Source organism: Mytilus galloprovincialis, chromosome 2, assembly GCF_965363235.1.
Source record: "Mytilus galloprovincialis chromosome 2, xbMytGall1.hap1.1, whole genome shotgun sequence".
In the NCBI taxonomy this organism is placed as follows: Eukaryota; Metazoa; Mollusca; class Bivalvia; order Mytilida; family Mytilidae; genus Mytilus; species Mytilus galloprovincialis.
The window spans coordinates 79,264,647-79,288,169 of NC_134839.1; the positions used below are offsets into that span (position 1 = coordinate 79,264,647).

At 35.0% G+C, this 23,523-nt stretch overlaps 1 protein-coding gene across 5 annotated transcripts in view; it reads left to right on the forward strand.

Moving 5' to 3' along the window:
- LOC143064494 (uncharacterized) overlaps window positions 1–23,177 on the forward strand; it is a 54,904-nt gene extending 31,727 nt beyond the window's left edge. For 2 of the 5 annotated variants that reach the window (XM_076237351.1, XM_076237352.1), the window contains 6 exons: window positions 413–520; window positions 13,073–13,180; window positions 15,241–15,348; window positions 16,322–16,438; window positions 17,393–17,509; window positions 22,751–23,177. In XM_076237351.1, coding sequence (XP_076093466.1) covers window positions 413–520; window positions 13,073–13,180; window positions 15,241–15,348; window positions 16,322–16,438; window positions 17,393–17,509; window positions 22,751–23,056 — 864 coding nt within the window. In that variant the 3' untranslated portion in view covers window positions 23,057–23,177. The remainder of the gene's footprint in view (window positions 1–412; window positions 521–13,072; window positions 13,181–15,240; window positions 15,349–16,321; window positions 16,439–17,392; window positions 17,510–22,750) is intronic. The other 3 variants (XM_076237353.1, XM_076237355.1, XM_076237354.1) reach the window with 2 other exon arrangements.
- Window positions 23,178–23,523: the final 346 nt, after the last annotated feature.

The following is a 23,523-nucleotide window of genomic DNA, read 5'->3' on the forward strand; positions in this document are numbered from 1 at the left end:
CTTCGGTCAAACTAGCAAAATATTAAAATTAATAATTCCGTTAGCAAAACCTTTCTAGCTGAAATTTTGGAAAAGTAACATTTTGTGATGTTGTAAAATAAAATAAATATTGAGTCATATTCTTCTTCATTTATTTGTTGTGATAATCTTAAGGAGATTTTATATTTCAATTTGTAGACGTCGCGGTTTTTTTTTACCCTGTATTATCTGAGTTCAATTGAAGTTGGACATTTACTGTTATGAATTTAGGTTAAAGATAGACCAAGGACATATGCGTCTTCTAAAGGAAGAATTACCATACTTTATGAAGCGCTCCATATAACTCTAGATAACTTCAAGTAAAGAATACCATTCATTCCTGTAAGTAAAAGTGCAACTTAAAACTCAATTGACAAATACCTTTACTTTTCAGAATTTTCAAGAAAGTACACCAATGCCACGGGATTCGATAAACAGAGCCAGCTCAGGTGGTCCTTACACAATACAATCTGGATCAGTTAATAATCCTCAATCTGTTCAGGTAAGTCATTCACCTTAACCATTTCCTTCTATTTTGCCATAAACGAAAATAAATGAGTATTTATTTCAAGGAAACATTGCTGTATTATTTCCTCAGGCTCGAATCATACAAGCTTTACACAATCAACAATCTCACTCTCGTGTTTGCATCAGGACAATGAAAGCTAACCACAATATTAATTTGACCAAATAAAAGTTTGATTGATGAGGTATTAATAAAGTGTATAATAATGATGATACGTTATTCTATATTTCTTCAAGAAAGGGACCTATTATTTTATATTATGTGTTGGCTGATTTTTAGAATGAATGGTCTTACCAAGTAAGACCTGCACATGAATGAACTTTACAAAGACAGAAAGATATTTATGATTCTTCAGCATTTAAAAAAAATCATCCTATTGCTGAAAAAAATTGTGTAAAAAATCAAATATGAATACTGTACCAAAATGAATTCGATAAGAATGTCAAAAGGTTAAAATAAATTTTCTGTAAGAAAACCTTTTTAGCAGAAAACTGTTACAGTTCGTGATGGTGTAAAATATAATTTATTTAGAGTTATAGATGTGATAATAACCCTTTCCTTTTGGAGAAATTTTCAATTCAATTTATGGACATTGAAGATTTTATACCCTGGAAAAATCTTTGTTCAATTGAATCCGAAAAATGCATTATACAAAGATTTAATTTAGGCCACATTTTAATATGTCAACAACTTCCAGCGTCTTTCAGAAAATAATTGGAATAAATAGTTAGCTTTACGTATACATTGTAGAAGAGTATCTAATTATTTATACAGTTGTTGCATCCATTCAGACTTTGTATAAGGCGTTTGACAAAACTAGTTCTTTTTTTTCTAGTGTAGATTTTCTTCAATAAGTTAAGGGAGAAAGTAGACCAAGGAATTATTATTCTTTGAAAGGGAATTCCTTGAACGAAAGGAACTATAATTTTACTTTTGGGGTGTGGGGTTGGGGGAGTACGTGGATTTTGGGAATGAATGGTCTGACCAGGTAAGAACTGTATGTGGATAAACTTGGCAAAGACAGTAAAATATAAATGATTCTTCAACCTTTGAAAAAAAGGCCTTAAAAATCATTCATTTACGAAAAAAAAAAAATATTCAAAAATCAAAAGTCAATACTGTCCTAAAATGAATGCGGTTAAATAGTAAAAGGTTAAAACAAATATTCCGTTTAGCAAAACCGTTCTTTCTGAAATTTAAAATTTGTTACATTTCTTTATGATTTAAAATAAAATGCATATTGAGTCATAGTCTTCTTCACCCTTCTGATGTAATAATATACGTAAAAAATCCCCGGTCACAACAGATCGTACGATTTTTTTGTCCTGGAAGATCTATAAAATAGTTGTCGTGGCACTGTCGTGCAAAATGTCAAAATAATATTTCGAGTGGTCACATCAGCTACGACATGCCAACGACGGTTCCACGATGGGTACAAGACAGAAAAAAATATGTAATTGTACTGTCGTGTGCTTGTCGCAAGTCGGTTGTGCAACAGTCGTGCGACAATCGCATGACAATCGTGAGTTGTTTGGGGCTATTTTTCAGGTTTTCGTGTATTGGGATGCGCGTGTGACTGTCGTGTGACTGTCGTGCTACTGTCGTACGACTGTTGTGCTATTGTGATGCGAGTGGCGACTCTTAGCAAACGCTTTCGAAACATGCCAGGGTCCATCCGCATGAATCCAACAAAATCACCGACAGATTCCCGTTCCAACTCTTGCATCAGTGTACTATACTGCCCAAACATTAGGCGCCTTTCGATTCATTCCTTAACCCACCAACATCGGGCGTTTCTATACGGTTCACGGGCTCGAATCTATATTTCAGGACTATGTTTTGCTCTTGTTGGAGACCAGCAAAGCGCCTATTCAACAGTGCCAAATATAATCGTTCTGGTGGAACAGCTATTTTCTTTAAACGGTAGACGGTATATTTTTCCAAACATTCATTCCCGCCGAATTGTATTCTTGTAAATAAAACGTAAATATGCTGCACGACGAACGTACCACTGTCGTACGACAGACAATCAATGATGTGCGAGCATCGTATGAAATTAGGTATTCGTGAGATAATCGTGCGACTGTATTACGAATGTCTTGTGGCAGTCGTGAGATTGTCGTACGACAGTCCTGCGACGATTGTTTTATTAAAATGGTTTATGTTGGTACCCACGACAATGAGTTTATCGCACAACAGTCGCACAACCGTGATGCGTCAAAAAAATCGAAGGGCAAAAAAGGTGCATGTCCAATTTTCGTCCCACGACAGCGCCCCGATGCTCAAAATATCGTGCAACTGTCGTGCGATTGTCGTATGACGATCACAGATGACCCGCGATTTGACCAAATTTCATGTCGTGGAGCTTGTCGAGGATAATAGAGACAATCACATTACGCGGGATTCATACATGTACCTGTACGCGTTACCGCTCTCTTTATGTAACGTCATGGTTGCTATGTATTAACGTCATTGTATTCCAGCATTAAATCATCCATTTTGTATAGACGTCTTTTTTCCTCTATTCATAACACAACGCAAACTACAATTATACGATCACGAGATTGGTACCGAGACCAGTACAAAAGATGGATTCGTCGAGAATCAAGTCTATTCGAGCTGGAAATAGAGCCGCTGTCACGAAATTCTTCAAGAAACTAGATGAGCTGAACACTGATTCGGAGATGGATATTGACATTGCAGTTCCAATTATTGACGCTATAGTGAAAAAACAAAGTGTAATTCTTAAGGGCATACGATACAGTAGAGACCCCTCGTTGATTTTTTCCTAAAATTTTGATAGTAGGTCAATTTTAATGTGTACTTTCCAAATATGAAAAGAAAAAAGTACCTTCATCACTTACTTTTTGAGATAATTTGGTTCGAAATTTGCATATTTGGAAGAAAATTCCCGAAAATTCATAAATAATGACTTTTAAAGAAAGTAACAATACCTTTGAACAAAAAGTCAAAACTTAACCGGTTTTTTTGTAAAACGTTCCCTTGATCCATGGCATCTACATGCTGAAACAAGTTTAAGGTTAAACCAAATTATCATTTCCGGATTTAGATTGATATATGCGAAATAAAGAAATGACCATATTTTTGCGTCTTTTCGGAAGTGCAGAAAAAAATTGGTCGTTGATTTTTTATTGAAATTTTGGCGGAGTGTTCTTGAAACAGTACTTGATTGATTGCAAAAGAAAGAAATATGGGTCCATGTGCTTGTTTTTTCAATAAAAGCCATATACCTTAATTTTTTACGACGTCTGTCAGTATGGCGCTAAATTACGTTATATAAAGTTTTAATCGCACCAACGTCGTTTAATCATTCCCGCCGTACAAGACTATTCTGTCAAGTGTATGAAGGTGTTTTCCAAAGCGTTGATACTTATCATAAAAATTCATAAGATGGTTATTCGTAAAATCGCTAAACATTTGTGCTAAACATGAGGCTAAACATTTACGAAACGGAATTTAGACAGGAACCTTTTTATAATAAAAAAAAAAGGATATAAAAAAGGATCCCAGCAGATTACTTTGTCAGATGTACGGCAAAACAGAAAAATCTTATAGAAGTATACAGGTGCAGCTCCGTCCGACATTAGTTTTAAATTTCTTCATGAACCGAAAGAGGATAGCCAACATTATTGCAAAGGCCCTAACATGGCAAAATGTGAACCAACTATAAATTAAGTGAAGTGATACCATTAATTAACAACCGTATAACCTTCAACAATGACAAAACCTGTCAGCTTTAAAAGGCCCCGACGTACTTGGATTTTTTTCTTTTTACATTTAAAGTAATCATCTTTCAAATTTAGATTATAATGAGTACTTCTTGTTCTATAGTTTGAGCTGTTTTGTGCAATTTCATGTCATAATTGCCTCAGTCGACTGAAAATGAAGTTGTAGTATAACATTTCATAGGAAGTACAGCAGCTAGTATTAGAGAATAATATTCAAGGATGTCTTTATCAATAGATAAGTTGCATTACCTTTCATACGGCATATTGGCGTACTTGTTTGTCTAGAAGTAGAGCTATATTGAAAACACTTTATTTGTTCTTCTGTCCGATCGTCTAACTATAATTGTGTTACTTTTCTCAGAAACAACGCTACTGCATGACTTCATATTTGCTCATCAGCTTGACAGCGACGAGTTTTAACGTGTGTACACTTTCTGATCTGTCTGTCTGTCTACAATTAGTGTACATTTGTCGATACTTCAATTTATATCTCTCAATACATTGAAGTACAAAAGGGAGATGCTTATACAAATAAGAAGACGTGGTATGATTACCAATGAGGCAAATCTCAAGCAGAGACCAAATGACAAAGATGTAAACGACTATAGGACATCGGACGGCCTTCAACAATGATTAAGACCCATACCGCATAGTCAGCTATGAAAAGACCCTACATAACAAATGCAAAACAACTCAAACGGGAAACTAATAACGGCCTGAGTTAAGTACAAAACAATGAACGAAATACAAATATGATAAACAATAACAAACGACACCAAACTAACGTGCAACAATTCTGCATCTATTGGCAATATTTTGCTTAAATTCAAAACAAAAACGACACCAATGTAATTTTTTAAAATCTTTTTAACGGACTTTTATTGACACCTTTTCTACATACACATATGATAAAATCATATATTTTTAAAAAATCAATTAAACTCTGCAATTTTTTTTATGTACCAAGGCAAGTCCAGAACAGGATGAGAGACTTCTTTATTTATAATTTTATTTACGATATGGGGTGTTGTACGACCTTGTCCACCCATGAGGGTCTCGCATATGCAGTCGGTTTTGTTATTTTATTGATTGTTTGTTAAATTCGGCCGTACAATAACAATTCACCATTCAATTTGCAGTCTGCCCAATGCTATACAAGAAGAAAAAAATAAAGACACACACTATTTTGATTCTGGTTATCTTTCAATTCAAGATAGTATTATTGACTTCATTATCAATGAATGAAAATAAATGTTCTCGTCATGAAAAATATTGCACAGCTGTACCCCACACCGTAGTAATGACTTTTGTGTATGGATTTCAAATCTTCCAACACTAGACCCGATTCGGCCACCCTACGCGCCATATATTTTATTAAAATTTTCTTATTAATCACGGGTTCATACGTTTTCTCATTTCTTTTAGTTTCATTAAAATAACATGTTGATATCATAAATGTTCAATTAAATATTTGCCGCTGGACGTTAAGCAGCTATTAATAGATATAGGAAGATGTGGTATGAGTGGCAATGAGACAACTCTCAATCCAGGTAACAATCTATAAAAGTAAACCATTATAGGTCAAGGTACGGCCTTCAACACGGATCCTTGGCTCACACCAAACAGCAAGCTATAAAGGGCCCTAAAAATTACTAGTGTAAAACCATTCAAACGGAAAAACCAACGGTCCTATCTATATAAAATCTATACTCATAATTAGCTATTGCAGCTTTTGTCATGTTTGTGCTGGTGTCAAAAATAGCAGGTCCTTTTGTTCCGTAATGTGTCTTATTTGTTAAAATGTCATTCAGCATGTTACAGTTTAAGCAACGAATAGTAGGATAGCTCCGAAATCCTTGCAATTTTTCTTTCTCTTAGTACGTTGAGCAGATTCCGTTTGGCCGTACAGTTTTGGCAGTTATTCGGTGCTTTTGCCAGACTAAAAAGCTCCACAATTCTTCTTCCGTCTTTCCATGTTATACTGTCAGAACTCTCTTCTGTGTCTTTTACCTTTTCTTCAATTCGTCATGCAAAGTTGTATTTGATTTATTTTTGTTCATCTCCAGTATTTCCTTTGATCTCACTGCTCTTCGGCGGATTTCGCCGTCTTTTAGAAACGACATAGCCACTTTTTTAGCAGGTACTTATTTGAAATTCGCGCAACCTGATTATGACGTCAGTGAATATTCTGCGAAAATGTGACTTCATTTAAAGCGACGTCGCGAAATGTTAACGTTCTTATTAGAAACATCGCGAAATTACAACGTTCTGGTTACTAACGTCGCGAAAACAACACGAAAAGTTTTGAAAACACTAATATGAGGCAGGCATAACCTGTGAATGGGGACGAAGTCTGTATATGTATTATTTTTTTTACTTCAAACATGTTAATAAAGGATACGGAAATACCGTAACGTTCCCGATTTTGGTTCTGTTGTTATGGATTTAGCTGTGACGTTCTTTAAGTTATGACGTCATATTCAATGTAAACAAAAGAAACGCTTCCATCTGGGTTGCGTTCAATATCGTAGCAGCTACGTAGTGCTACGTAGATTTTGACTATTGAACGTGTAGCTATAGACTAGTTGTTACATAGATATTGATAGAAGCTACGTAGCCGCTACGTAGCTGCTACGATATTGAACTCAACCCAGGTAATGTTTTTTTTTCAAATCAAACAATTATTAAAAATGAAACTGTATTGAGTTCCAATCTTATATTTTACTAGACTGATGAATATAATTTTTTTTTCAAAGTCTCGTGCAAACAAGACAGATTTCTGCGCAAATGCGTGGAAAACCGGAACAGGAACTAGATCTGAAAAAAAAAGTTAACGATTTTGAGTTCATTAGTAGAATGAAAAATTCGGGAAATTTTCCCGATTTTTTTTTTTTTTTTTATTATTGATTTTTCTACCGTAATTGGGGACTTCGTCCCCATATTATCTGCCCCTGCTACTGTATCGTATTCCCTTAAACTGGATGAACAGATTTTGGAAAATATATCGGATGAAGATATAGAAGTTGAAATCACAGATGCAGATGAGTATAATTTAGATCTTGAAACACATTTACGCCGTTATAAGAAATTAGCACAAACAGTTACACGTACATGTACAGAATAATCTCACGAAAGTATCCCAAACACACGCCCCGTCCTACTTTTTCTGGGGATATTCTTGAGTGGCAATACTTTGGGGAGTCGTTTGAAAACACCATTCACAGCAATCATACACTTACTGATGTCCAGAAATTCACGTACCTACAGTCACTTCTTGATGCAGACGCTATGAATGTCATAAATGGTTTAAACTTGTCCAGCGCAAACTATCACAAAGCCGTGGAGTAATTAGTAAATCGTTTTGGGAAAACACACAAAATTGTGAACGCTTATATGAAAGCTCTTTTAGATTTGCCAGCACCCTCATACACATTAGATAGTATCCGTAATTTTTCGGATAAGTCAGAAGTTTATATTTGCGGATTAGAATCTTTAGGACAGTGCCAAGATACGTATGGTTCCCTGTTAATCCCAGTTATGCTTGGTAAGCTCCCTTTTACCGTAAAAAGTAATATAACAAGAGAAAACGGAAACGACGACTTGACCCTTGGGAATATAAGAAAGGCAATACAACGGGAAATATCTATTCAAGAAGCCAGCACTAATGGGAGAGAAACTTATGATATACCTACCGCAAGTTTCCATGCCGGAATTGGTAAGAGAAATGGGAATTACGTAAATAAATCAAAATCTAAAAACTATTCTCAAAGTAAAATGTGCATTTATTGCAATGATCAACATTTCCCTGCAGAATGTAAAAGGTTCACCGAGAGCAAATCAAGAATGGAGATTGTAAAGAAAAGAAACCTATGTTTCAATTGTTTGGTTAACCATAAAATATCAGAATGTAGATCGAAAAACACATGCCGTACATGTAAACGTTAACACCACACTAGTTTATGCAATGAATCTTCAATTCAAAAATCACAGAGTCAGAATATTACAAGTAATACAGAAAATGGCACGCCAATCATGCATACATCTGCTAAACAGGAAAATTCTACCGTCTTCTTAAAAACGGCAATCGCTCCAATATGGTCACAGAATCAGTGCGCCGACGCTCACATCCTTTTCGACGAAGGAGCGCAACGATCATTTATGACGCAGGAAATAGCCGACACGTTAAACATCAAGCCAGACGGAAAGGAAACCCTCAATATCTCCGCCTTCGGAAATTCCGACAAGAATGTTCGTCACATGAATAAAGCCACAGTGTATTTAGAAGCAGACTCAGGAGAGAAAATACCTTTACAGGTATTGATTGTACCTGCCATAGCAGCGCCGATTCAGAATAACCGCAGATACATTTCGCAGCAACTACATTATTTGAAAGGACTAAAATTAGCCCACCCATTATCAGAGGATAAAAGCTTTGAAATTTCTTTACTCATTGGAGCAGACCACTACTGGGAGGTAATCAAGGATGATATCGTCCCGAGGCGACGGACCGACAGCGATGAACTCAAAGATAGGATATTTGTTATCTGGACCACTTACATGTACAAGTGGACAACGCAATTCACACATGATGCATATATTATCTAGTCACACAAAAGATGATTATGATATTGAGAGGTTTTGGAAATTGGAGTCCCTTGGTATACAAGAAAACGACAAACTTAACACGGAGAAACAGAACATCAAAGAATTTTCATCAACATCGATAACATATGAGGATGGAAAGTACGTTGCAAAACTTCCATGGATTGAAGAATGTCCTGAATTACCGACAAACGAAATGATTGCAAGAGCAAGGACCCATAGAGTCGTTAACCGCTTAAACCAGGAACCAAACTTATTCAAAATATACGGCGACATAATTAAAGAGCAGGAAAAACGTGGTTTCATCGAAAAGATAAAGGAGAACGAGGACGAGCCACAGCGCATACACTACATACCGCATCACCCCGTCAAGAAAGATTCAACTACTCCGATTAGAATTGTGTATGATTGCAGTTGTAAAGAAAACGCAAAAAATCCGAGTTTAAATGACTGTCTTCATTCATATCCGCCAATTTCAAATGATATAACAGAGCTACTTACCAGATTTCGTACTCAGAAGTTTGCAGTGACAACAGATATCGAAAAGGCATTTCTGCAAGTTGGACTTCATAAACCTGACCGCGATGTAACTCGCTTCTTTTGGTTAAGTGACCCAAAATATTCAGCCAGTCCATTTACAACTTATCGTTTCAAGTCAGTCTTATTCGGAGCTACATGCTCACCATTTATACTAAATGCAACTTTATTAAAACACTTTGAAGAGAATCCTAGTCCAACAGCTTCAAGAATTACACAAGACTTGCATGTAGACAATGTTTTAACTAGTTTTACTGATGAAGACGACTTAATGCAATTTTACCGTGATTCCAGGTGTATATTACAGAGAGGAGTTTTTAACCTCAGATCATGGAACTCAAATTCTATCAGACTACGAGAACTTGCTGAAACAGAAAACGTACTAGATTCCAGTAACGAGGTCAACATACTTGGAATGCGCTGGAATGTTGCGGACGACAAACTTTTATTTACAGAAGTAGACATAGATTCAACCATGGTAGATGTAACCAAAGAGAAATATTACGACAGTCGTCTAAAATCTTTGATCCGCTTGGCATACTTAGTCCCGTGACAGTGAAAGCTAAGATGCTAATACAGTCACTATGGAAACGTAATTTTTGATGGGACGAACGCTTACCTGAAGATGTAACTACGCAATGGACTACTTTATCTACAGATCTTAAAGATACAAAATCAGTTGAACTTTCCAGACTACTTAACAACGATGGATTATCGCCACAAACAGCTAGAATACACATTTTTATCGATGCTAGCAAACAAGCTTATGGAGCATGCGCCTACATTGTACAAGGAAAACATTCGCAATTAGTAATGGCTAAAAACAGAGTTGCACCGCTTAAACTTATTACTTTGCCACGAGTTGGAGCGAAATTAGCTAAACATGTGTCAAATATTTTAGTAATTACAGAAATTACATTTTGGTGTGATAGCCAAATCGTTCTGAGTTGGTTGTATTCATCGAAAATACAAAAACCATTTATAGCTAATAGAATTACAGAAATCCGACAGCTTGTGGAAAATAAAACTTGGAGGTATTGTCCAACTGACTGTAACTCCGCCGACTATCTTACGCGCGGCATGTCTACATCTAAGTTTTTGAATAATGATACTTGGTTCAACGGACCGAAATGACTTGCACATGAAGAACAATGGCCGCATTGGGATCGAAATTCGGTTGCTATGACAACAATTACAGACAATGAAAGTAAAGACATTGACCGGCAAATTCAACAAAATGAAGACAGATTCACAGTTGTAAAGGAAGTCATCAATATAGAGAAGATCGGCAGTTTTCAGAAACTGCTTCGTATAATGTCTTACGTATTGCGCTTCATAACGAATTGTAGCACACTTTCACAAAATAGAAAATACCAACATTTAGAGGTAGACGAGATTCAAAATGCTTCACTCGTGTTGATACGGAATATACAGCAAACTATTTTCATGAATGAAATCCAAAATATTGTTTTAAAGGATACTAATCGACTACCTATTGTACGACAGTTACGATTATATATCGACGAAAAAGGACTACTACGTTCCGGCGGAAGAATTGATAATGCGCTCGTTAGCGAAACAGTGAAATACCTTTATTTACTTCCGACAAAACACCCATTGACAACATTAGTTATTTTGGACGCACACAAACTACAAAATCACAGTGGAATAAATGGGACAATTACATTAATTCAACAGACATATTGGATACCGAAAATCCGACAGAGAGTGAAAATCGCATTACGGAATTGTATTCCCTGTAGGAAGATAATTAGTAGACCGTATGTGGCGCCTGACCCACCACCGCTACCAAAGGATCGTCTTGGAGAAGACCCGCCATTCAACGTCACGGGAGTTGATTTTACAGGACCGTTACATGTACGACAAAATAGTAACAAGGAAACAAAAGCGTACATATGTCTTTTTACGTGTGCTTCAACCAGAGCTGTTCACATTGAGTTAGTTCAGGATTTAACGACACATTCGTTTCTATTAGCTTTTCGCAGATTTGTTAGCCGTCGATCTTTACCGAAAATTATGATATCTGACAATGCTTCTACGTATAAATCTGCAGCGACAGTGATTTGTAAAATATTCAAATCAGAAACTGTGCACGGAAAACTTAGTGAATTTGGAACAGTGTGGAAGTTTATACCCAGCAGGGCTCCTTGGTACGGAGGATGGTGGGAGCGACTAATTGGACTCACAAAAGCTTCTCTCAAGAAAACATTAGGAAGTGCCTGTATCAACTAAGATATGCTACACACAGTTGTTACAGAAATCGAGTGCACACTGAATGACCGACCGTTAACGTACATCTCTACTGATGAAAAGGATCCAGAACCACTAACCCGTCTCATCTTTTGTATGGCAGAAGATTAAAGACACTTCCGTGTCCTTCAAATAACCACAGCGAATTCAAAGACACTAGAAAGACACTAACTTGCGCTCATGCGCTAAAACGTAACAAACAACAACAAGAATTACTACAGCACTTTCAGACGAGATGGAAGAAGGAGTATCTAACATCACTACGGGAATTCCACAGAGCCAGTGGAAATAATCTACAGAGGATAAAGACCGGGGACATAATACAGATTCATGATGACTCGCCTAGAACTGTATGGAACATTGGTATCATCGAGGACCTTGTACGTGGTGGAGATGGTTTGGTGAGAACAGCTTTAGTGCGTACAAAATTTGGACTTACGAATAGACCAATCGTCAAACTTTACCCACTAGAGATAAATTCAAATGACAATGATGAATCGCAAATACTTGGAAGGAGTGTTCGTTTACAAAACCGCAATCAGAGACTGTAATTATAATTGAGAACATTTTTCAATCGCAACTTGATTCAGAGATAGTTTTATATGTGAGTTATAGACTTTAAAGTTTCAAATATTTCATTTCTTTTCATTTAAAGATAATTTTCTTAATTTGGATAAATTGCTCATAGAGACTTTAATTGCACAAATTCGCGGCCCCGAGTATGTCGAGGATAAAAGAGACAATCACATTACGCGGTATTCATACATGTACCTGTACGCTCTCTTTATGTAACGTCATGGTTGCTATGTATTAACGTCATTGTATTCCAGCATTAAATTATCCATTTTGTATAGACGTCTTTTTTCCTCTATTCATAACACAACGCAAACTACAACTTATACGATCACGAGAGAGCTGCATAGATGTGTCGTGGGTTCGTTGTGACCAGGACTTTAGAGAGATTTTTCATTTCAATTTGTGGATATTGCGAATGTGTAACCCTGGATAATCCAAGTTCAATTGAATTCCGAAGTTGGGCATTGCACACATATAATTAGGACACATTTTTACACGTTATCAACTTTAAATGTCTTTCTTAAACTAATTGGAATAAATATTTAGCTGTGCATATACATTGCAGCTTTTTTTCTATTTCCAGTGTCAGTTTTCTGTTATAATTTAGGTTAAAGGTAGACCAAGGACGTATGAGTTTTCCAAAGGAAGAATTACCATGCTTCAAGGGGCGCTCATCTGATTTCTCGAAAACTAATATGTCCATGTAACTCTAGATAATTACAAGTAAAGAATACATTTAATTACTGCTAGTAAAGTTTGGAAAACTCAATTGACAAATACCTTTACTTTTCAGAATGTCCAAGAAAGTAGACTAATGTCACGGGATTCGTTAAACAGAGCCAGCGCAGGTGGTCCTTACACAATGCAATCTGGATCAGTAAATAATCCTCAGTCTGCTCAGGTAAGTCATTCGCCTGAACTATTCCCTCCTGTTTTGCCAAAAACGAAAATAATTGAGTATCTTTTTCAAAGAAAAATTGCTCTATTATTTCATTAGGTTACTAATCATGCGTATACTGGTTTTACACAATCAACAACCTCCACTAATTGTTTGCATCGGGACAATCAATTCAAGCTGACCACAATATTAATTTTACCAACTAAAAGTTTGAAAGATGAGTTATTGTTAAAGTGTATAATAATGATGATACGCTATTCTATATTTCAAAGGGACCTATTATTTTATTTTATGTGTTGGGGAGGAGGTATGATCATTTTTGGAATGAATGGTCTGACCAGATAAGACATGTACATGAATGAATTCTACAACGACAGCAAGATATATATAATTCTTCTACATTTAAAATAATCGTCCTATTGCTGAAAAGAAATGTGTAAAAAAATAAAAATGGATACTGTACCAAGATGAATTCGATAAGACTGTCAAAAGGTCGAAATAAATATTCTGTGAGAAAACCCTTTCTAGCTGAAAACTGTTACAGTTCGTGATAATATACTTAGAGTTATAGTCTGCTTCACCTTTTAGGTGTGATAATAATCCTTTCCTTTGGGAGAAAATTTCAATTCAATTTGAAGACATTGAAATTTGTTACCCTGGACATTCCTTGTTCAATTGAATCTGAACAATGCGCAATGCAAAGATATAACTTGGGCATCATTTTAACATGTCAACAACTTCCAGTGCCTTTCAGAAACTAATTGGAATAAATAATTAGCTTTATATTTACATTGTAGAAGAGTATCTTATTATTTATACAGTTGTTGCATCCTTTCATACTTTGTATAAGGCGTTTGACAACACTTGTTCTTTCTATTTCAAGTGTAGATGTTCTTCAATAAGTTAAGGGAAAAAGAGTCCAAGGAATTAGTATTCGTTCAAGGGAATTCCTTAAACCTTGACCAGGACAGAACTGTATATGAATAAATTTGGCAAAGATAGTATGAAATAAAGATTCTTCTGCGTTTTAAAAATCATTCATTTGCGGAAAAAAAATTGTGTTCAAAAATCAAAAATGAACACTGTCCTAAAATAAATTCGGTTAAACTAGCAAAAGATTATAACAAATATTCTGTTAGCAAAACCTTTCTATCTGAAATTTAGATTTATTTCATTTCTTAGTGATGTAAAATAAAATGTATATTGAGTCATAGTCGTCTTCGCCCTTCTGATGTGATAATATACCTAAGTGAGATTTTTCATTTCAATTTGTTGATATTGCGGATGTGTTACCCTGAATAATCCTTGTTCAATTGAATTCCGAAGTTGGGCATTACAAAGATATAATTAGGGACACATTTAAGCATGTTAACAACTTTTAATGGGTTTTTTTTTTAAACCTAATTTGAATAAATATTTAGCTGTACATAAAATTGAGAATGGAAATGGGGAATGTGCCAAAGAGACAACAACCCGACCATAGAAAAAACAACAGCAGAAGGTCACCAACAGGTCTTCAATGTAGCGAGAAATTCCCGCACCCGGAGGCGTCCTTCAGCTGGCCCCTAAACAAATATATACTAGTGCAGTGATAATGAACGCCATACTAATTTCCAAATTGTACACAAGAAACTAAAATTAAAATAATACAAGACTAACAAAGGCCAGAGGCTCCTGACTTGGGACAGGCAAAAATGCGGCGGGGTTAAACATGTTTGTGAGATCTCAACCCTCCCCCTATACCTCTAGCCAATGTAGAAAAGTAAACGCATAACAATACGCATACATTGCAGTTTATCGGATTTTTATTCAATTGTTGTATCAATTCAGACTTTTTTCTATCTCCAGTGTCAGTTTTCTGTTATAAATTTAGGTTAAAGGTTGACCAAGGACGTATGAGTCTTCAAAAGGAAGAATTACCATGCTTTATGGCGCGCTCATCTGATTTATCGAAAACTAAAAATGTCCATGTAACTCTAGATAAATTCAAGTAAAGAATACATTTAATTACTGCCAGTAAAGTTTTGAAAACTCAATTGACAAATACCTTCTTTTTTTTTAAGAATTTCCAAGAAAGTAGACCAATATCACGGGATTCGTTACACAGAGCCAGCGCAGGTGGTTCTTACACAATGCAATCTGGATCAGTTAATAATCCTCAGTCTGTTCAGGTAAGCCAATCACCTTAACCATTTCTTCCAATTTTGCCAAAAACGAAAATAAACTTGAAATTCCGATGTAACTTTAAATGAATTTAAGTAAAGAATACCAATAAATATTGACAGGTAAGTTTTGATAACTCTAAAAGCAAATAAAACTCTTTCCTCAATAAAAATAAGTATATATTTTTTAGATGTTAAGAAATAAACTATAAATACCAGTACAGACAGACAGACATTAACGAGGTTGCCATCTTATTTTGGTCATGGTTTAACGACATGATTGTATCTGTAAGTCACATTGAAATGGCAAGAATCCAAAACGGTCACCAACTCACGAATTAAAGCTGACTTCAACTGTATTTGAGTTTAAACAATAGATCTTCAATTTACTTTGAAGTAGGTTTTAACTATACTATACATACTTATACAACAACATAAAATACACTGTTTTGAAGGTATAGACACAATGTTTGCTACGATCAATCATTAGTTGTAAGCTTTTCAATTGCATTTAAGATTTTAATGTTCAGTAGTTGTCGTTTGTTGATGTGGTTCATAAGTGTTTCTCGTTGTTAGTTTTTATATAGATTAGACCGTTGATTTTCCTGTTTGTATGGTTTAACACTAGTATTTTTTTAGGCCCTTTATAGTCCTGTTCGGTGTGAGTAAATGCTCCGTGTTGAAGACCGTATTTTGACCTATAATGGATTACTTTCATAGATTGTGACTTGGATGGAGAGTTGTCTCGTTCAGAGGCGGATTTAGGGGGGGGCAGGGGGTCCGGGGCCCCCCTTTTTGGGAAATAATTTGGTTGCTCATATAGGGAATTACTGAAGCGTGACTGGAGCGGGCCCCCTCTTAGGTCAGTCAGTGGGCCCCCACTTATGAAAATTTCTGGATCCGCCACTGTCGTTGGCACACATACCACATCGTCTTGTATCTATTTACTAACACATTCCATTGACAAATATCTTTTTTACAGAATTTCCAAGAAAGTAGACGAACGTCAAGGGATTCAGTGAATGTTTCATTAAACCGAGCCAGCGCAGGTCCATACGCAATGCAATCTGGATCAGTAAATAATCCTCAATCTGCTCAGGTTAGTCATTCAACTTGACCATTTCCTACTACTGTACCAACAACGAAAGCAATTGTGCTCCATTGTTTCTTAGATTCGTTTCATGATGATTTAACCGATTTACACAATCAGCAACTTCACATTCGTGTTTGCACCTGGACCATGAGAGCTTACCAATATATTTTTTGGACCAAATAAAAGTTTAGGAGATGAGTTATTACTAGAGTGTATATAAAAGCTGATACGTTATTCTATATTCCTAGAACTGGGGAACTATAATTTTATTTTATGTGTACGGTAGGAGGCAGACGGATTTTTTGGAATGATGTTCTGACCATGTAAAACATGCATACAAAGACAGAAAGATATAAAAGAGTCTTCTGCATTTAACTGATTTCTTCATTTGCCGAAATTGTGTGCAAAAATAAAAAAATGAATACTGTGCAAAAATGATTTCGGTTAAACTATCAAATGGTAATAATAAATTTATTAACTATTACATATCGTGATGATGTAAAATAAAATGTATTTTGAATCGTAGTCTTCTTCACCATGCTGATGTGATGATAACCCTTTCGGGTAAATTTTCATTTCAATTTGTTATCCTGGATAATCATAAATCAATGAAATCTGGAAGTATGGCTTTGCAAAGATATAATTAAGGCTACATTTTAGCATGTTAAACTTAACTACTTTTAGTGACTTCCTGCAACTAATTGGAATTAAAATTTAGCTGTGTATATATAAATATATTCCTGGTTAATTGATTATTAATACAAGTGTTTAATCCATTCAGACTTTTTTTCTATTTTGAGTGGAGAAGTTGTTCTGTAAATTTTGGAAAAACATAGATCAAAGAATTATTTAAACAAAACACTGACAATGAAATTGCTACGATAAACATAAGTTGAAAGTTTTTCAATTGCATTTTAAGATTTAACTAACGCATTAAATTAATAAATATTTTTCAAACAGAACTTCCAAGAAAGTAGACGAACGTCAAGGGATTCAATGAATGCTCCATTAAACCGAGCCAGCGCAGGTCCATACGCAATGCAATCTGGATCAGTAAATAATCCTCAGTCTGCTCAGGTAAGTCATTCATTTTAACCATTTCCTCCTCAAACGACAAAAACAATTCACTTTTCATTGCAAGAAAAACGTACTTCATGAGCCTGGAATTCTGTGGTTGTCAATTGTTTCTGTGTTACATATTTGTGTTTCGTTCATTTGTTTGTACATAAATTAGGCTGTTAGTTTTCTTGGTTGAATTGTTTACATTTGTCATTTCGGACCTCCATTAGCTGACTATGCAGTATTGGCTTTGCTCATTTTTGAAGGCTGCAAGGTGACCTATAGTTGTATCGTATATCTCCTTTTTATATTCATTTTTCTCAGATTAAAGCATATATGCTGGTTTTACACAATTAACAACTTCAGTATTTGTGTTTGCAGTAGGAACACAAGTGCACAAAACCAACCGCAGAAAAATAAGTTAGTACTGAAATTTTAACAAATGATACGCTATTCTATATTTTTACATTAAATGGAAATTCCTCTTATGTCAAATTTTAAATAGACCAGAGAATGGAAACAGGAATTGGCTAGCAAAATTAAACTCAAAGAAAAAGAAAAACGGAAAGCTTCTTATCAAATGGCTAACTCAAAACTTCAAACACATCAAACGAATGGAAAACAACTGTCATATTTCTGACTTTGTGCAGGCAGGCATTTTCTTACAGAGAAAATTGTGGATTATACCTGGTTTATAGGTAGCTGAGCCCCACTTGTATGCCAGTCACAAAGAATTGTATTATATTGACAACCTTGTGTGAGCGGGAAAAAACCCAGATATAATACTAGAAAGTAAAAATTTCAAAGATATAACAAAACCGACTAAAGAAGACAAAACAGCCCAAAGCAACTAACTGGTCTTCAATCAGCATGAAAACCTAGCACTAGGAGGCAGGCATCAGGTAGCCCTAAACAATAACGTAGACCTGTTCACCGAAAAAGACGCAACACAAAACTCCGAAACATAAATGAACCAAAATGACACGACTAACAAAGGCTAGAGGCTTTTGGCATAGTACAACAATATGTAAGGGTTTAACATGTTAAGTGAGATGTCAATCCGCTCCTATGCCTCTAACAAACTTGCAGCAATACACTAAAAGAAGAAACTAAGCCAAATGACAAAATAAACTAACAAAGGACTACTTAAGAAATAATTGATGCAAGCTATACTTTTAACATAAGTAGGCATTATATTCGTGATTATTTTTGCCGGAGCGTTAGTGAGAGCTGAAATAACACGAATATAATGCCTATCCATGTTAAAACTACAATTAAGTATAGCTTTCATCAATTATTTCCATTCAGATTAGGACAATTGAGGTAATTTCTATGTCCGATATGTGTTAGAGTAGCGCGTTTGTGAAGGCTCTTCCATGAACCTCCCTTTTTTGTTTGTAACAAGCAAACGACTGGCACTGTGATTTTCCAGAGAGAGGAGTTTTGAACAGCCAGCATGAACGGTTGTCGTATCTAGGTCAAATATGTCCATTTCGAACTACAAAACATTACAGTCAAAATAAATGAATTAGTAACAACATCTGCATCATTTAAGAGTTTGGAAGTGTTTTTAAGTTAATGAAATATATTTAATGCATGACAATTTGATAAAATTCATTATTCTGCAGTAGTCAATTTACATATTTGCAAACAAATTTTATTGGATTTAGAGCATTGGTTTATCCGCAAAGCGAAAGAAGCACGTCATATTAGAATAACAATTAATGTCTTACCAGCGCCAGACTTCAATCAAACCGAGTGAAAGAGTATGAACTAGCTATAAAATTACTGTGAAACTTATTACTGAAAGAAGGTGGTAATTGAATATGGATTAGAATTGAGAAAGGAAATGTGATATATGTCAAAGAGACAACAACCCGTCCAAAGAACAGAATACATCCGGCGGCCACCAATGGGTCTTCAACGCAGCGAGTGAGGCCCATATCCGGAGGTGGGCTGCAGCTGGCACCTTAAAAAATGTGTATTATAGCTTTTTGTTCGGTGTGAGCCAAGGCTCCGTGTTGAAGGTCGTACATTGACCTATATAATGGTTTACTTTTATAAATTGTTATTTGGATGGAGAGTTGTCTCATTGACACTCACACCTCATCTTCCTATATCTATTAGTTCAGTGAAAATGGACGTCATAATAAACTGTAAAACATATAAATCAAAATTAAAAGCAATCAAGATAAACATATGCCAGAGGCTCCTGGCTTCGGAAAGGGTCAAAGATGCGAATGGGTTTAACATGTTTTGTGGAATCTTAACCTTCCCCCTACGCACAGTAAAACTCAGTTTAAAAGAAAAGACATGCCAACACTAGACCTCAATTTAAGTAATTGAAAAATTGGGTCCGCATCGTATTAAAATCAAGCATAATTCCTCTCGTTAAGGGTTTATTATCATACCATGATAACATATATGAAAAGAACATCACCCGTAGCATGCAGACAACTGGTTTTAGAATGAATGTGTTTTACTTCCGATTCAAAGACCCTATGTCTGAATCAATATTAATACCAAAACCAAAATATGCCATTCTTAATGACCTGACAACAGTATCGTAACTACCTCCCGTCTGAATAAGTCTGTTTAACGGTTTGGTTAGCTTTTGAGTTGAATGTTGACATTTTTTCTGCTTGTAAAGAATACTACCATAAAATATTGGATGTGAAATACATAAACATATAAGATGTCTGCATGTTGATTTATATTTAGTGATATAGAAAACTTTGGTGTAATAACTTTTCAGCAGAACAGAGATTTCTTTCGTCAAAATCAGATACGTTGTTTCATACACGAGCGAATCGAAAAAGTTGAGATAGATGAACACCATAAGATGGTGCCAAGGGAACGTTACCTCTAAAAATGGATAATTAACAATTGGAAATGAAAAATCATCTCTTTCATCATAAAGTTTGGTATTAGGTTTGCCGTTAAAGATATAGATATCATGATCCAGGAAAGTCAGTGTTCATTGTTAGTATTACAAGTAGCTTTTTTTAAAGTCATTTCGGCAGATAAATCTCTTTATTGTACATACTGAAGTGGTCATTATTGAGAGCCAATACATCAGCCAAAAATCAAAAAGTGTTATTAAATATTCTGTATCAGATGTTGTTTCGATGGGTCTTTGCTGATTTTAGTCACAAATTATACCTCATAACAATACAGAAACAGGTTTGCATAAGTGTTTCACAGTTAGTCCCCATTGGAAATCCAATTACTTGACGATATACGGAATTCGTAGCGAACACAAATGTATCTAGTAAATATATTTGCCTGTTTTCTCTGGATACAAGTATTTTTCGATCAGATCTTAATTACCAATTAAAGGAATTAGACCGATTTTATGTCAGAAAAAGAATGATGACAGTATAAAACAGTTCAGTATATATCTCCAATTTTAAATACAAGCAAAATCATGCAGTTCGCTGCAAGTTTGAGATGACCTTATCGTCGGTTCTAGAAGAATGTTTAATATCTACAAACTCAACAAATTGTCGAATAAAATCTCGCAACTAACAATTATGGTCATTAATTACCAACTATTAAAATAAGACACAATGCAAACATTTAGAAAATTACTCAAAAACCAAGATACTGTGGATTCAATTAAATTTTGAAATTATTACACGTGAATTTACAGATTTCGTGGATTGTGTTGTAATGGGTAAACCACGAGGTGTGTGTTCAACAACTTACAAATTTACTCTAGGTGTGTGTGCAGATTGTGGCAATACCACAAAATCAAATATCCGCGAAACTATAGTCTCTCAATATTGCTTGAAAATAGGTATCCACAAGAAATAAACAAATCCACAGGCTATGATCCCTTAATTAGAAAGAGGTTTAGTAGACCAAGCTAATTGAACGGGTTGTTGTAATATTTTAATTATAATGTTCATCTCCTGATTATCATTTAAACATGAGGGCGTCTATGAAGTCATTAAATTGTCCATACAACTAGTGCTTTCTGAAACATATGGTAGAAATGTATCAATCATTATTAAATTACTGTCTCTTTAATGTCACATTTATGGACATTATGTTTTCTGGTCTGTGCGTCCGTTCGTTCGTCCGTTCGTTCGGTCGTCTGTTCGTTCATCCGTCTGTTCCGCTTCAAGTTAAAGTTTTTGGTCGAGGTAGTTTTTGATGAAGTTGAAGTCCAATCAACTTGAAACTTAGTACACATGTTCCTTATATATGATCTGTGTAATTGTAATGCTAAATTAAGAGTTTTTACCCCATTTTCACAGTCCACTGAACATAAAAAATGATAGTGGGGATGAGGCATCCATGTACTAGGGAAACATTCTAGTTTCTCTTTCATCAAAACCGAATTTTATAAAATAAAAATGTTATTTCATTTTGGATTCAAATCGCAACTTTGCTCTTGTGGATAACATATTTGCGAAACCAGGAACATTGAATTTCAAAAATCATGACTCCAATAAAGTTTCTTGATTTTTAATTCATACAGTTACATGAATAATGGACATTCAAAATCAAAGACTTTGTTCATAACGTTAATGAAACTATAATTTCAACTAAGTAGCTCCTTTGTTCCGTTTTTAAGCTTAACTGTACACGCGCGTCTATTTTTGCAAAGGGATACTTTAAAAAAAGCTGAATGACAAAATGTTCCTAAAATCAAGAGTATCCGAAATATACAAAATAAGATTATCTGATACTATATAGTTCGATGCAAAAGACACCAGTATATTCACCTCATTGGTCAATATGTCGTTTGAGTCTGAATGTAACAAAGCGATTTAATCAGTTCTGTACATTTACATGGTGAAAATGCAAATGTTCATGAACCGACAAATAAAGTAACTCAAAGTGTGTTTGAGTTTTAACCATGGATATTCAATTACAATTGATTATGTTTAAGTTTGATTAATAACAAACTATAGGTATGATTGAAACATTTATATAAAACATTTTGATGCAAAGTACATACATGACACAGACTTTTAAAATATGGACATGCTGTTTTCGACAATAAATCAGCAAGTTATAAATTTTCAAGTTTCATTTACGTTTTTTATCTGAGTTCAATTGAAGTTGGACATTTTCTGTTATAAATTTAGGTTAAAGGTAGACCAAGGACGTATGCGTCTTCCAGAGGAAGAATTACCATGCTTTATGAAGCGCTCCGTATAACTCTACATAACTGCAAGTAAGGAATACCATTCATTCCTGCAAGTAAAGTTGCAACTTAAAACTCAATTGACAAATACTTTTTTTCAGAATTTTCAAGAAAGTAGACGATCATCGGGAGAGACAATGGATTCCTCGTGGAACAATCAACATGTTTACAGAGACAGTACAGGTCAATACATAATTCATCCTGGGTTTGAAAATAATCCTCAGTCTGTTGAGGTTAGTCATTCAACTCGACCATTTCCTTCTAGTGTGACAACAACGAAACAAAATCATTATTCATTGCAAGACGGAGATAGTGTGTCGTTGATTCCTCAGGGACACAAGAGCTCGCCGATTCATTTAGTTGATCAATTGAAAGCAAGAAAGATAAGTTATTATTCAAGTGAATAAAATAACACGTTATTTATTATTCTAACATTAATTGTGTATTTCTTAAATGTGAACTTGTTAATTTATTTGTTAAAGAATACTTTTGTTGCATGTTATGTTATTAAAAATGTTTTACTGTGAATATATCATGCATCATAATATTAAAACGATCTTAACGCATTACAGAAATTAAAAAGTAAAATCACAAAAACACTTAACTCCCTCCGAGGAAAATTCAAAACAGAAAGTCCCTAATCAAATGGCAAAATCAAATGATAAAACACATCAAACGAATAAACAACTACTGTCATATTCCTGACTTGGTACAGACATTTTCAAATGTAGAAAACGGTGGATTTATAGCGCTAAACCTCTAACGTGTATGACAGTCACATCAAATTCCATTATATTTACAACGATGCGTGAACAAAACAGACGTAAAAGGTAAAATTGTCAAAACATGTGTCACAATTTCAAAACAAACAAAT